Here is a 17,241-nt window from a genome sequence, read left to right as displayed (position 1 = left end):
AGTGAATGATTACTAAATATGAACTTAGTGACTGGGCTGTAATTTATATTTAGTGATTTAAAAATATTTTATGTGAAAAACACACTGTGATTTAAGCGAAAACGTAAAAGATAGTGTCGGTTGCGTATTTAATAAAAGGCTAAAGTATACTTACTCAGTTGCCGAAATGTTTTCTAACAAATGTAAAGGTTTAAGTATTTTATATTGATTAGAATACACAAAAATTAAGCAAAATTAAAAATTTTGAAAAAACCCACGACGGTAAAAATATCATCGAAAAAGAATAAAATAACTCAAAACCCCCGACTTAAGCCAATTATTATGTAACGAAATATTATATTAGACTTAAAAATACTTTCTAAAAAAGAGTTGATATCTCGAGACATCGGTAATAGATAAACTTAAGTACCTAAACAATGAATATGGATGTTTACAGTTTTTTCCTAACGTGTCTGTTTCTCGAAGATATACTTAAATGTAGCGATAATAATTTTATCATAATACATAACCGAGGAATATCCGTCGGGGGCTGCCTTTTCTATATGAAATTTCAACAGAAATTTAATCATACTCATAAGTGTATTTTATGTCGTCGTTAAACATCTACAATTCTTCAATAATTGTATTCACGTCACTAGAAAAACTTTAGCTGGGTTAATGGCAGCCCCCGACGGATATTCCTCGGTTATGTATTATGGTAAAATTATTATCGCTACATTTAAGTATATCTTCGAGAAACAGACACGTTAGGAAAAAACTGTAAACATCCATATTCATTGTTTAGGTACTTCAGTTTATCTATTACCGATGTCTCGAGATATCAACTCTTTTTTAGAAAGTATTTTTAAGTCTAATATAATATTTCGTTACATAATAATTGGCTTAAGTCGGGGGTTTTGAGTTATTTTATTCTTTTTCGATGATATTTTTACCGTCGTGGGTTTTTTCAAAATTTTTAATTTTGCTTAATTTTATTTCAGACTTTTTAGAGAGCATATACGAATTATAATCTATATAATGTGTAGGTAAGATCTCGCAAAACAATAAGTGTGATTCATCCTACCACATAATATTAAGTCCCTTATTATATATTATACAGTTGCTTTCTGTTTAAAGTTACCTCTATAACACTCATCTGAGAACATGCACCAATCACCCACGAACTCATTCCTGAAATCCGCATTGAAATCAGACAATACGTTTTAATTTTAATAATATTGCAATATAAACGTTTCACACTAATATAGCAGCGCCTCCTAGTGAGTTAATATCATAAGACTTATCTTAGACCATGCACCATTCAACTACGAACCCATTGCTGAAAACCGCATTGAAATTGGACAATTCGTTTTAATATTATTGCAATACTATTTTTCACTAATATTGTAGCACCCTCTAGAAAGACGTAATTTTTATATTATTTGGGAACATGCAATAAGCTACCACGTACACATTGCCGAAAACAGAATTGTAATCGGACATTTCGTTTTGATTATATTGCAACATTGTTTTGCACTAATATTGTGGCACCCCCTAGTGAGTTACAGCCATGACACCTGTCTAAGAACATGAACTCATCAAACACAATCCCGTTATTGAAAACCGCCTTAAAATCGGATCATTAGTTTAAAAGATAGGTGGTAACGTTACTTTGCACAAACGCACACACAAACATATCTCACCCTAAACGCATATACCTGCTCCGTTCCGTCGTGGGTAATAAATGTAATTAAAATTATACTAACCGTAATTAACAACACTTTACTTAATACATAACATACATAAACACCCTATATACGTCCCACTGCTGGGCACAGGCCTCCCCTCAATCAACCGAAGGGGGTATGGAGCATACTCCACCACGCTGCTCCACTGCGGGTTGGTGGAGATATTTTTACGGCTAATGGCCGGGACCAACGGCTTAACGTGCCCTCCGAAGCACGGAATCATCTTACTTTTTCGGACAATCAGGTGATTCAAGCCTGAAAAGTCCTTACCAAACAAAGGACAGTCTCACAAAGTGATTTCGACAATGTCCCCATCGGGAATCGAACCCGGACCACCAGATCGTGAGCCTAACGCTCTAACCACTAGACCACGGAGGCTGTTTACTTAATACAACCTGATTATTGAGTGATGGGTACAACTTTATGAATTAAATGAGGATTAATTGGATGAATTTGATTCACTTGACCACACAATCCACGAGCCACTTATAGTCGATCTTGATTTTTCTTTAATCTTCGCCAATCATTTCGTATTAATTTAACTACAATTTATTGATTGTGATCTTCTCTGAAATCTGGCTCGAAGGACCATGAATATGCCTGATATGCCTTTTTACTGATTTTTAAGGGATTTAGGTAGCAATGAAACAGCACCGTGTTCGACGTAATTACGTGTAATCAATGGAACCGAAAAAAAAACGCCTGTCAAAAACAATTAACTAATAAAAACTATTGCAAATAAATTGCTATTATAAATTGAAGAGGCGTTTCGAATAATATTGACTCTAAACACTAATATTGTGGCGCCCCCTAGTGAGTTACAGACATGACACCTGTCTAATAACATGAACTTATCAAACACAAACCCGTTATTGAAAACCGCATCAAAATCGGATTATTAGTTTAGAAGATAATTAGTAACATTTCTTTGCACAAACGCACACACAAACATCTCTCACCCTAAACGCATATACCTGCTCCGTTCCGTCGTGGGTAAAAATAAAATTTTATTCAAATCTATAACAATTCAGACTGTTTTATAAATTGGCTGTGCTATAAAACTAGATTATACAAAAGGGTTAAACCTTTCTACTGAAGTATATTCACATAAAATTCGCGGCTGTTAACCCTACAAAGAACGTTGTACGTACGGTAGCGGTACGGTATACACTTTGAAATCATGTCACATCAACTTCTTTGATAAGTTAAACCGTAAGTCTCATTAAATGTCAAATACGATAGTGCGACAGGGTTCTAAAGTGGGTACATGATATAGCTCGTGACTGTATTTACTTATATTTGTAATACAATACGTTAGAATACAACCAACGTAACATCCCACTGTTGGGCAAATACCGATGCTTACAATGTGTAAATTAATAGCCTATATACGCATCATAAATGATTATCACGTGCTCAGCGATGAAGGAAAATATCGTGAGGAAACTCGCATTCCCGAGAAATGAATTTTCGAAGGTATGTGACCTATCCTGTGCTTGATTTCCATTCGCGGGTTGGAAAGTCAGACAGGCAGTTGCTTTTGTAAAATGCCGGACCTGTCAAGATCTTAAGGTTAGGTAAGCGGACAATACAAAAATAAAAAAACTATTGCACTTAAATCATATTAAAAATACATTAGTATTATAATTAAATTAGACCCCACCCCCGGACCCCTGTGAAAAACGGGATAATGCTAGTGAGATGATGATGGTGCCGATTCCTGCAGATCCTCCATCTTAAACCTAAATTTATCTTAAACTAATTTTATTTTAGTTTAGCAAAAAGTGCAATTCTGGCATTCCAGTCGTCTAAAATAAAATTTTATTTACATGATTTTGACTCGCATAAATTTAATAGAAAGTCTATGAGGTTTATCTTTTTTTTTTTGGAATTTTTGGCCTGGTTACAATACAAAAACTTTTGCGCAAATGTCAAGTAGTATTACTTTTAAAGAATTGCTTCAATGTGGCGTATTTAGACCCGCTGGGTTCTTATAAAAGTGGCGTCATCATAGCTCTTCGTAACGTGAATAGTTTAGCCATTCGAGTGAATGTTAGGTATTCGTTATTGCAGGCAATAACAGTGTTACATGAATAGTTATGTTATTTCATAGGAAAAGGGTGTTTCTTTGTGAGTTTTTATATAACTTCTATGATGTTGCTATTTTGTTTTTATGCAGAGCTTGTAAAAAAATAAAGAATGTGTTCAGCTGCTAACGGCCTCTGTGGTAGAGCGATTGATTATTGCGCTCACAATCCAACTCCGATACCGACCCTGCCGGCGTGGTCGACGATTCAGCGCTTATCGCTATCGACCCACTAGGATCGATTAATTCTTTCAAATATTCTTCCTCTCAGACGACGCCCTGAGCCGAGGTTCGCACCCAACTGGGCACCCTCAGGCCTGTTGTCTTAAACGTTATACCGGGTGAGAGCCTTCAGCGCTCCCCATTTGTCCGGACAAGTAGTTAATGCCATCTGCGGCAAATCTACAATAAATGACGTCAAAACATTTAAAAAAAGAAAGGCTCACAATCCGGAGGTCTCGAGTCCGTGGATCGAATCAAATCGTGGATGGAATCCCGAGGACTATTAGACAGAAAATCTCATCATCATCATCATCAGCCCATTAACGTCCCCACTGCTGGGGCACGGGCCTTCCCTATGGATGTATAGGGAGATCGGGCCTTAAACCACCACGCGGGCCCAGTGCGTATTGGTGGTTATTAACGACTGCTAATGCAGCCGGGACCAACGGCTTAACGTGCCTTCCGAAGGACGGAGGAGCTCGAGATGAAAACTTTTTTTTGTGGTCAGAAAATCTAGTTGAGTACAATTAGTGATTATATATATGACATTATATATAGATATAACAATAGTTTCCTGTAACTACTGAAGGATAAAATACGTTATAGATAATGTTTTACAACAGCTTCACGGTGCGCGGTACGAATTACATCTGCCAAAGTACAATTAAAAGCCAGTGTTGTGACATCCATTAGCATAGTGATGTCATGAAAGTTGTCAATCACCCGTCCCTTTCCTTTTCAGGGGATAAGCAAATGACAGGTTTAACTTAAAATAAAATTAGACGGTGTGTACTGGAAGCAGCACCAATATATAGATAAAAAATCCTTTTAAGTAAATATTCTTTAATATTTTAGTTTAAAATATCCCGTAGTGACAAGACGTGAGTTACAAGACTCTCTACTCTATAAAGGAATACGAAATGAAGACATCAATAAGTGCTAGGGCTGTTACAGCACGATCGACGTTCAGCCATCGTCGGTAACAGGCAAAAAAGGGGAAATGCGACCTTAATATTTTATTTAGAATATTTACAATAGCCACGGCCTCCGTGGTCCAGTGGTTGAGCGTTGTGCTCACAATCCGGAGGTCACGGGTTCGAATCGGGATTCGAAACTGTTATCTATTTATCATCTTCGTCAATCAGCCCTCATCATCCCACTGCTGGGCCTCCTTCATTTTGCACCATCCTTTCCGGTCCTGCACTAACCTCATCACAACTTTTCTGTCTATACAACCATGTCATCCGACCACCGGGCCGCTGGTCTACCCACTGACCTTTTCCCTTCTCGTGGCTATTACTCTGTCACTGTCTTTGACCACCGACCTGAAAAGTCCTTACCAAATAAAGGACAGTCTCACAAAGTGATTTCGACAATGTCCCCATCGGGAATCGAACCCGGACCTCCAGATCGTGAGCTGTTAATTCTGCAATGCCTGAGCACATTCGCCGAAATGCAATATTAATCTTAGTTGGATATTAATACCTTCGATGAGCAGAACATCGATGTGGTAACATCCTTATGTGTATACGCGATGCTGAATTGGAGTATTTTTGCAAGAGATGAACTGAAGAACTTTTCAAACTATAGTTAAATTTGAATTTCAATAGACACTGTAAGAATGTTAAGTCCACTGGCTAAAACGCAGAGATGGGACGAAAGTTGTATAAACTTCAGCTATTTGTTTAGAATAGAAATATTGATAGATACAGATAGATACAAATTACATATGTCTGTAAACCCTAGATTTAAAAATATCTTCTTTTTTATATATTTAACTTATATATGAATTCAATTCAAGAAAAATTTAATTATAAGTCCGACAATTTATCACGCTTTTCTATGACGTCACAGTGTCCTTTTTCATACAAATTCCAAAGTAAATTAGTGTTTTAACGGTTAGTAAAACCTGTTTCAAACTAGCCTTTGTTGACAATAAGAAAGACCTAATTATTTACACCCAAAAACACTAACCCGCTAACATAGTGCATAGCAAATTTCAAGCCAATATATCTAGATCTTTCAACACTTTAGAAATCTCTGACCACATAACATTACTTGCAAACAGAACCAGTGTGTTTTACAACCACCCACCAACCCACAAACGTCTTGGAATCCACTTGGCCATAATAAAACTGTAGGAAACCAACTGCGGCTGAAATTTCAGGCAATAGTGTACGTTACACTCCGCGGGAATTTGTGTCAAAATTTGTAGGTTTATTTGTTCTGGTAGGGACATAAGTAAAAGCTTGGAAAGAGTTGTATGAGCAGAATAAAGTGAAATAAACTATTGTCATTATTGAACTTTAATTAGGATAAAAACTAAAAGCAGCACTGTTGAGTGTTTCTAAATTATGACAGTTCTCTATATTGTTCAGCTAAAATTCGTGATAAATTGCTATAAAATGTAAAGCAACGTGGAGTATATCCGGTCTGAAAGGATGAATTACGAAAAAGAATAGCGATAAGGCCGCCTTTGCCCACCTTAGAATAAGTTTATCGTGTAAATGTTTTGTAAATATGTGTGCAATAAAGTGTTAAAAAACAACAAAATTATAATTATTAATAAGAATAGCAGCCAGTTGGAAAAAGACAGTTTTGATTGAAAATGAGTTTTAGTAAGATTTTTCTTGCCGATCTTTACGGAATAATATACCTACTTAACACAATGATTTTGCATTTAAACTGCGCAAAGGGTTATAGTATTAAAATATAAACAAAACAATATGTTTGTTTACTCCAAAAGTATGGTGAGCTGTCAAAATTTAAGAACACTCAACATTAGCGACATCTGGTGGGAGAAATAGGCAGTTTTATCGTCAATTGGAAGTGTTCGTGTTATAAAAACTATTTCTGATAAGCTAGGACAGGTTAAGCTATAATATTTTAATTTAAAGGTAAAGTAAAGTAGTGGATTCGGTAAGACCAATGACAGTAGGAAGCCTCAAAATCCTAATTAATGTATTTTTTATAAACCAAAATAGGTATGTAAAGGACATTTATTGAGGATACGGCACGGCAACCGTGTGGCGAATTATTTATTTCGACCAATAGCCGTGTCACGTCTATCTACCGTAGAAGCGTTCGCTGCGTCTATTGGCCCAAACCCTCGGTATCATTCGCACCGCTTGCGGCGGAGTTACCGTGCAGACTCCGCAGATGCATACTACTAAGTTCCGTAGAAACATTTGTAAGCGTCGTTCGAATAGCGAGTTCAGAATTCGAAAATGTACCATCTCAAGTTATTCGGAGGCATTCGTGCGCGTCTGTCGTATGCGAGAGAAGTTGCATACCAAGCGTAAATAAGTAGTAGTATTGGAACCTTAGGGAGCATTGACTATATTGTAACTTACTTTCGCGCTAAACATACTCTGGCTATATGACGTGTGCTGCTGGCTGTTAGTATAATTATGGTACATGTTTAAACCGGTATTCTTAACTTTTATCAACATGTCCAGGAAAAGTAACTGCTAAAAATGTCGGCACCGCGCCCAAGACGTGCTTAGAAACTGATGTTTCAGTAATTTGACTGCCTAATATTGTTTCCCAGGCGGTCGTTACCAAGCATTCCTGTCTTCGAAGTAGTCATTAGGCTTATAATTATTATAACCTCTTTCACGTTTTTTTTTGTTTTACTAATAGGTCTGGATTTTTCTCGCGCTATCTAAATACGGTTTTTAAACTCTCCAGAAGTTAATTCTGAGTCTTATTGTAAAATCGTTTACTTACATTTATTGTTCGACAGAAAATTCACAACAATAAACAGAGGAAACGGATCACAAAACGGGGTTAAAAATAAAAAAGAAACGAAAAAGAAACTAGGTACAGCTCTTTTACTGCTAGCCAAGATTAAACTACAAAGAAAAGAAGAATGACGGCAGTCCAAGAATGTCCAATACACTATATTGGCAGTCAGATGCCAGTCTGTCCGGTTATATTGGTTCCGGGTTTAAATAATAGATGGCATTGCCAATATCGCACCGCCATTGCACCATATTGTCGACTAGTGTTGGAAGAGCTGGAAGATTGGGTCAGTGAGTCAACTTACTCAAGTATGTCATTCTACCTATTCACTTCACTCCTCGTTATTTCTCAGCTTTCCTCACCGATTCAAAATTCTAAAATAATCCGTTGGTCCCGGTTAATACATACATGTTGTAAGTTAGTCGTGTGTCTTTACGTGAACCATGTCAGGGGCCTTTGGCGACTAAATAGTAATTGAAAGCGGTGCAATTAATATCTTTGACAGCTAATAATAAAATAGGGAAAATTTGGGAGAACAAAACGAGCGGCTAACATAAATAAAGTATAATGACAACTAAAAATAAAACAAAATACAAAGAAGTAAAAAATAATAGACACATACAAAAGAGACTGCAATGGGCAAGTGCAACCTGCACAGTAATCCTGATAGGGTTGATAGGGTTGGTAATCCACCTCACAGCCCACACGACAGAAGAAGAAGAATTCTAAAATTATTCATTTGCTTATAATGTTCGCTTTTTAGTTTGTTTCTTTTTTGTGATGATACCTAAAACTCGTTTTGATGATCAATTTAATAAAAAATAGGGCTCATTGCGGATATCAGAATTTGTGACTTTAGAAAAAAAAACATAATTACAAGAACAAAATGAGATTTAATAGATAGTTGAGAGAGAATCAACGTAGGTAAAATCAAGAATGAGTCAACTCACTTAGTCGCATCGGATCCGTTCCACAACACTATTTTACGGTTTCTTTCATTCAGTGAATTACGGATGCTTTTGCAGATAAACGACGACCATATAAGATTTTCATCCAACTGAAATCTTTTATGAAATACTGAAGATTTGTTAGTGCTATATGAATACACTACCTACCAGGTCGGTCAAACAGCAAGCCCGATGAGGTGTGGGTAGGCACTTTGTTCACCTTATGATGGATGTGCCTCTGACTACTTCAATCAGGGATTTTCCAAGCTACGTTCACCAAAACAATATAGATGGCGTTGTTCAGTTTTAATGTGATAATTACCTATTTTCTCATTACTCCGGTACATAATTATTCCAAAATACAATGTAATGGCAGAGGCATACATAAACAGCCTATATACGTCCCACTGCTGGGCACAGGCCTCCCCTCAATCAACCGGAGGGGATATGGAGCATACTCTACCACGCTGCTCCACTTCGGGTTGCTGAAGGTGTTTTTACGGCTAATAGCCGGGACCAACAGCTTAACGTGCCCTCCGAAGCACGGAATCATCTTACTTTTTCAGACAATCAGGTGATTCAAGCCCGAAAAGTCCTTACCAAACAAAGAACAGTCTCACAAAGTGATTTCGACCATGTCCCCATCAGGAATCGAACCCGGACCTCCAGATCGTGAGCCTGATGCTCTAACCACTAGACCACGGAGGCTGTTAAGCTGGCAGAAGCATATATAAAAATAATTGTTGCTTGATATTTGGATCACATTATGTAAAAAAATATGCTACTACGATATTGTTCCTCTTTATTTTGATCAGAATAATAATGGGTGGAAGTTGTAACTGTGCCTGGGTGTGATAAAAACGGTCGTAACAACGGAAGCAACGGAAGAACACGCATCCACGCGCTACGCTGCATCATGCGGGGCAGTGTGAGAATCGCCTTATACTCAAAAACAAAGATGAAAGATGCATTATGTCTGTTATCCATGAAATTAGAAAAAACAACGAAGAAAAGACTGTAGAGCGCCATCTATATTGATTTTGAGGAACTTACCGGAAAGTCCCTCTTTGGGATATAGAGAACATAAGAAATTGTTTAGGAAATGCTCTATTTTTTTTTAAATTGCGCCCATAGACCCTCTAGTTCCTGTAGTACTTTTTAGTTAGATGAAAAATTTGCTTGGGGAATCATAAATTTTAATTTGTGTTGTGAGTTTAAGCTATATTTTATATCACACAGAGACAAAAATTGTGTAGAAAAAGTTTAAAAACAACAATGCTATTAATATTAAACTAGTGTCGTATGCCTGAGGCGGTGATAAATAGCCGACATTACATAACATGCCCATAACAGTCCCTTTCATGAAAACCAGGTATGCTTCTATGCTGTTCTGGGAGCATATAAAAACATAGAACACGTTCAGCTGCTTCTCTTCCCGGGCATGTCGTAAAAACCGACAGAGGGATTGTGTCCTCTAACATGATGGACTAATGTTATGGGCGATAGGCTGATCCCTTATCACCATAAGGTTCATCATATCCATCTTTGGACTTCGTATCAACAGTGGCTGCAAGTTGTCTTTGATTACTTGTGGCTCTGCCCACCCCATTAGGGATTACGGGCGTGAGTTTATGTATGTATGTATGTATGTATGTAGGTATGCTCAAAAGTGACAGCTAACATTTCAAGGTTAGCCCAGCTGACGTCATCCCGCCCTGCGTTGCCATTTTGTAAAAAAATATTACCCACGATCAATGATTTTATAATTTAACTTTGCAAGGAAATTTTGAACTTTTAGTAAAAGAGTTACTTACAGTTTAAATGATTTTTATATATGTGACAAGTAATAGTAATTAAATAAATTAGTCAGTAATTCACGTAATTTTCAATAATAAAATTTACGTCCTTGGAATGTTGGAGATACCAATTTAATAGTAACACAGTGGTAACACTTACGTCATCAAAGGGCTAGCAATGGCGGCTTGTCATAGGATTGAGCATACCAGGGGGGCTAAAATAGCCACATCGAAGCAATTCATCTAAGAAAGCAATATTGCTATTTGACATTTGTTTGCATTGCGCACTTAGTTTACTTTTATATGCGCAAATGTCAAATTACAATATTGCTTTCTTAGATGAATTGCTTGGACGTGGACTTTTTAACCCCCTAGTCTTCTTATACTATGGTCCCATCTTTATAAAACAATCGAAGCGCGGATCACACAACTTTACTTATCTGCGGGTTGTTAAAGGTTTCTGGGCTTGTGGTCCAACAGGCCTAGCACGGTAACGGCGCGAGTAGATGAAGTAAATGTCAAAGCGCGAATTGTCAAATTTGACAGACGAGTTAAGGTTCCTCGTTTACGAATTCACTTGCTCGCGACTTGAATATGAAAAGTGTGTCACACAAATTATATAAAAAACTATCAATTTTCTCATTTCTTATGGAATTTTTTCTCTCGTGTGGGTTGTGAGGTGGACTATCAACCTCAGGGTCAGGGTTACGAGCCGCCAAAGGCACCTGACATTTCTTATGTAGCGCCTACGTACTTACATCAGTAAGTAGTAACCGGGACCAACGGCTTAACCTGCCTTCCGAAACACGGATCATCTTACTTTCGGACAATCAGGTGTTCAGCCTGTAATGTCCCAACCAAACTAGGGATCACAAAGTGATTTTTGTGATATGTCCCTACCGGGATTCGAACCCGGGACCTCCGGATCGTGAGCCCAACGCTCAACCACTGGACCACGGAGGCCGTTAAAAAAAGAGTACCTAGTTAAAACGCCAATTGCGGACGCACGGACGGACGGACGTTGGACGGTACGATGATGTTGCTTCTAGAACGCTTTTAGGATCCTACCTATTTGATAACATGATCTGTAAAAACAATAGTTTCCTGACGTCTCCTTTTACAAACACACATAATTATTATTACTATTAAGTACTCATAAAGATCTCCAGGTTATGCATTCCTTTTTCATCTTTAAAAATAAACCTAATCGTTTTAAGATTGTTTGTGATTATAAACTTTGACAAAGTGGCTTTTGGGCCATAACAAAACCTTTGAGAAGCAAGGTGCGTACATACTTACGCTATATTTATATGTGACAGCTGTTGTGTATATACGCTTTTAATGTATTTATGTTTGGTTGTTGTTATTAACACTATGCTTTGTGTGGCACTATTTTGCGATTTATTTAGATTAATCTATTTAACCTTCATTTTAGTAGACACTTTTTCCGAAATTACGAAATTGTAATGTTAAAAGAACTATTTTTATCAATTTATTGTAAACGACTTTACTGGTAGTGCGGCAAGCAGTGCCCTTGCCTAAAAATAACATTACATATATAACCAATATAAGTCCCACTGCTGGGCAGAGCCCTCCCTTCAGTCAACCGAAGGACGCATTCAACGTAGGTTATTTTGATTTCACAAGTAATACGTGCAACGTGGTATTGATAAGTTCCGGCCATGTAGTTAATGCCATCTGCGGCAAATCTACAATAATTCAAAGGTATTGATAAGAATGTGCAAGCTGTCAATCAGGAACTCTATATTCTCTTTACTTCTATTGAAAAAAAAAACATGTCACCGCACTCAGGGTTAATTCTTTATTATTATAATTCCATTCCTTTTCTTTGCATATTTGTGCTGTGTGGACATGCTTCAATTTGTACATTCCGAACTATTTAAGTTTATAACAAAAGCACGTCGTGAAATTATTATTATTTTTTTGAATAGTTTCCATTACAAATTGTGTTGTATCACAACTTTTTATTTCTTAAATAGATAGTAATTTAGTTTTCTTTTTCGATCAAGTACTTTCAAGACCACTTTATTATCTTCTTTTTCCTTCATTGGTATCTAGTATTATATTAATTTGCAAATGTGTATTTACTTGTACTTGATGAGAAGGTGCAAAGTCGACCAATTAAACGATAAAAAATATACCTTTTATGTTGTTAATTGTTGATGTAATGGCTGAATGTAAAACTGTAAAATAAATAAATAAATAATAATAAATAAATAATGTTATTGTAGTAAATATTTGATTCGACTTTGCATCCTTTCATATCTCACGTATCAATATGTTAGTATTGTCCAACATAAGAACTTACACCGTCTTTCTTTTCTCTTGCAGTCCAATTCTGGCCATCGCTGAGCACCACGAGAACAGACACGACGGCTCCATCTCCTTCCAATGCCTGACTCAAGCCGTCACCTTCTGGCAGATCACCTTCTTCGTCATGGTCATCATCCTCCTCTACGTCTTGCCTCTCATCATCCTCATCATTCTGTACAGCGTCATCGCCAAAAACCTCATCACAGCTGCCTCCAAAGTCGTCATGAACAAAACCGTCGACCCTTACAACGCCAGAGCGAGAAAACAAGTCATTCTCATGCTAGGAACAGTCGTCTTATGCTTCTTTCTATGCCTCATGCCTTACAGAGTCCTAGCTCTATGGATAATTGTAACGCCCCAAGAGATTTCAGAAGAAATCAGCCCTGAGAAATGGTACAATATACTATATTTCTCTAGAATAATGTTGTATATAAATTCAGCTATTAATCCAATACTCTACAATCTCATGTCGTCAAAATTTAGAATAGGGTTTTGTAAGATCTGTGTGTGTTATAAAAGATCGTCTGATAGGATCCAGAACAGAGCCCAGAGGACGATTACGAATGGGTCGACGACGAGTAGTAGTTTAACAAGGACTACTAATAGTCTTAAGAAGCTATTCACCCACCGAGGCAGCTTGGATAAAAGTGACACGGAGTCAGAGAACAGAGAAAGCAAAGATGAAACCAAACCAAATGGCTTTTTCGAAAGAATATTCACAAACAAACGTTTCATACGTCAGCAATCAGCCCCAGTGTGTGCGAATGTAAAACCAAAAATAAACAGGATGCGAAGCGAAGGCAACGTATTCGAAGTCACCGATTTAGATAAAGGGACAGAAAACGATACTGTAAAGTTTATAGGTCATTCCAATAGTGGTAAAACTAACACAGATTTCGATTTAGATCGGAACAGAGGTTCTTTAAGACGTAGTGTACTGATAAACAGTGCTAAAGCTAAAAGTGTAGAGGATCGTAAGAAAATATCTTACCAAAAGATAAAAGTAGAAAGTGTAGTGGGATACCAGAATACTAAAAGTGTTGATTATGATTTTCCAGAGAGTTTTGTGTGATTAGCAATTATATTAGCAAATTTAACATATAACATAAACATAACGTGTTCAATTTTGTTGCAACGTCTGCAGGTGTTTAAGTACCTTGCTTTATGAGATTCTTTCCGCCTAGTAACAAAGACGATGTTTTTGTAAAGTAAATACCCTTACCATTACCATATCTCTATCACTCAATCGCGCTGCAGCCGTGCGACTGTCGCGCTATAAGATAAATCCATACAACTTCTGTCACGAATCGAACGTTGCAAATCGGCTTAACTGTTATTTGTATGGGATATTCTGATGATGATTTTATTAGAAACTATAAAAGGAAAAATGTACCATGTTCATAGTCCTAAGTAGGCATAAAAATAGACTGTAATGGTGACTGAAGAATTTCTGAGAATTCTGCCAAGACGTCGTTTATGGAAACCCAGCTTGACACACACGGAAAATCAAGTTTAGTAACATATACACCATCAATGGCAATTGATTTTGAGGCTATTATTACAGGTGTAGATTATACTATTCGACAAAAATGTCCACTTGATAATAACTCAGAATCATGGTCTGAATAATCCCCCTCAGTATTCGTTACGATGTCACTCTTTATATTGTATGTAAGTATATATTTATGTATATTTATCCTCTACCGAAGGTTTTCTGGAAGAGATCGCTTTTAGCGATAAGGTCGCCTTTGCTTTTCGTTTTTCCTCGTACCTGTTCTGTTCTGTTTGTGTATCCAATAAAATGTTTATTCATTTATTCATACACAACATTTTTACGTTGCCGCTCGTTTACATAATGTGTTTGAATTAGGGTTCATCCTTCAATATGCCTCTTCCGTGTCTCGCCACATCTCCAAAAGCCCGGCATAACTCGTATAAACCCAAAAAGTAAAGTAACAAGAAGCCTTGTAAATAAACTAAAATAATATTAAATTAGTAGAGAATGTGTAATATTTTGTCGTGTCTATTGTAACTGAAGTTATATTTAAATATACAATAAAATATACATGAATATTTACATCATAGACAAATTGTGTGTTTATTTCTCCCTATTTGGTTGTCTTACCATTCGTTTCTAGACTAACCCATCTCGACAGGTCTACAGTAATCGGTTTGCCTTTACCTACAAAACATTTTTTTTTTAATATAATAGGTTCGCGTTTGACCACAATCTCACTTGATGGTAAGCGATGGTAAGTAGGCTTGAAGACTCCCAGATTATGAGTCGGAAAAACAGACGACGGCAGACAGTTCCAGTCCTTTGCAGTAAGGAAGAAGCAAAATTAATTTATCATTATCCTTTAATTTTCACAGATTTCTAACTAATGCTGTTTTCTTAAGGCGACTTAAAAGGCTCGAGACATTCGCCATCTCATAATATACCATCTGATTACTCTATGGCTAGTTATGACTAGCGGCGGCCACTCAGCTCGTGACAACACTTCAGGACTCCGATACCAACCTCGCCCGCGTGGTCGACGATTCCTCTCATCCAGCGCTTATCGCTATCGGCCCACTAGCGTCAATTAATTTTGTCAAATACATTTCATGATATAATCCTCTCAGATGACGGATTGAGCCGAGGTTCGCGCCCTACTGGGCGCCCCCAGGCCTGTTGTCTTAAATTTTGTATCATATGAGAGCCTTCAGCGCTCCTCATTTGTCCGGGTCAACAGAAATGCCATTTACGGCAATACTTAAGTCATGTCAAAAAAAAAACAATTGTAAAATTGCAAGATCTCTGTGGTTTTCTTCATAGTTTTTTCTGCATAGTTATAAGTATGCCTTAGTATTTTTAATTAATTCTTCTATCGTATTTTGCTTAGAGGCTAGTAAAAAGCAGAATATTAATTTAATTTTATTTTTTAACTTCATAAGGTTATCATATCCACCTTAGAACTGCCAGTTGTATTCTGATTACTTAGAACTCTGTCTACCCCGTTAGGGATGACGAGCGTGAGTTTACTTATTTCTGTATGTAACATAACAACGTAACATAAGCTCGCGACTATATCCCAATGGGGTAGTCAGACGTACATCCATCGCCATCCCAAGATGGACTAAGTACCCACACCTCACCGAGCTTTCTGTTAGAACAACGTGATAGGTGGTGAGCCGTATCGCCATCTGAAATGGTCGAGTCAACTGTGTTAGACAAAACTCTACTTAAGATAAATTATATGATGATGATATGTATAAGTATATGTAGTAAGTGCATTTTTAAACAAAAAGGGAGATTAACATCAAAGCATACCCAGGTAGGTAAAGCAAAATACAAATTGGTAACTGTTTTGCATACAACTGCAGGCTTGGACAAAACAATGGCATTTTTTAAACGAACTGGATGCTTTCCCGCGCCTGGGAGCTGTATATGACATCAATGGACAATAACTTCTGGCTTAAATTCTAGTGCATTGCTGGTGAAAGTCGCGAATATACCTACTTACTACACACACCTTATTCACACATTCCCGACGACCCGATTACTCTAGCCATAGAGGCAGGCAATCAGCTCGCGACACCAAACACTTCAGGACCCCGATACCGACCCCGCTGGCGTGGTGGACGACTTTCCTCAATCAGCGCTTATCGCTATCGACCCTCTAGGGTCGATTCATTCTTTTTTTTATTCATTCTTTTCATTCAAATCTCGTTCTGACATAGACACTACACAGGTGTCTATGTCAGAACGAGATTTTTGTATCTTCTTAAATAGTGTGGGTTGTGAGGTGAAGTACCAACCCCATTGCAACCCTGGTGTCAGAGTTATTATCGAGCCGCCAAAGGCCCCTGACATGGCTTATGTAACAACTAATAACTTAGTAACCGGGACCAACGGCTTAACGTGCCTTCCAAAGTACGGAAGCGGATTTTTGTATGAAGTGTCCGGGCTGTGACGCTATCTTAACTATGAGTGGAGACTCTTCACAAGCTTTTGAAAATGTTTGTATTGTTCGAGTGCGAGGTTTTTCACGATGTTTCCCTTTGACGCTAAGTATGTACACGGTTTGAGACGTCATCAACGTAAACAACATCACTAGTCTATACAGAAAGAAAAAAAACGCAAAGAAGTGAGACAGTGCATGAAATAAGGACTGCATAGATCACGGTTTCAAAAAAACACCACCTATACTGGTAAAAATTTCCGGTTTTGAAAGTAAGAATCCTTTCTTGCATTTTTAACTCAAAATAATTTATTTATTTAGTAAATGGACGTGTATATAATAAAACATTAAATAAAATATAATTTAAGTAAGTAAGTACATCAGGAATTGGACACTTAGTTATATAAGCCAATAACTATAGGTGTACATAATCGTTTACGT

General features: G+C 37.3%; 1 protein-coding gene and 1 long non-coding RNA gene across 2 annotated transcripts in view; one reads left to right on the top strand and one right to left on the bottom strand.

The window, feature by feature from the left end:
- The window catches only part of LOC126377062 (thyrotropin-releasing hormone receptor-like), a 98,397-nt gene extending 83,525 nt beyond the window's left edge, over positions 1–14,872 (top strand). Inside the window, exon 4 of the mRNA XM_050024695.1 lies at positions 12,875–14,872. Within this exon, the coding sequence (XP_049880652.1) occupies positions 12,875–13,928 (1,054 nt within the window). The 3' untranslated portion in view covers positions 13,929–14,872. The remainder of the gene's footprint in view (positions 1–12,874) is intronic.
- LOC126377294 (uncharacterized) lies at positions 1,907–5,444 on the bottom strand. Its single transcript, XR_007567836.1, has 2 exons — positions 5,361–5,444; positions 1,907–1,982 (listed from the first exon to the last, which is right to left on the bottom strand). It is a non-coding gene; the product is annotated as an uncharacterized LOC126377294 (long non-coding RNA).
- Positions 14,873–17,241: the final 2,369 nt, after the last annotated feature.

This window comes from Pectinophora gossypiella, chromosome 22 (assembly GCF_024362695.1).
Source record: "Pectinophora gossypiella chromosome 22, ilPecGoss1.1, whole genome shotgun sequence".
Lineage (NCBI taxonomy): Eukaryota > Metazoa > Arthropoda > Insecta > Lepidoptera > Gelechiidae > Pectinophora > Pectinophora gossypiella.
The sequence above is the reverse complement of the archived record's forward strand: the minus strand, read 5'-3'. Positions and strand labels throughout refer to the sequence as shown.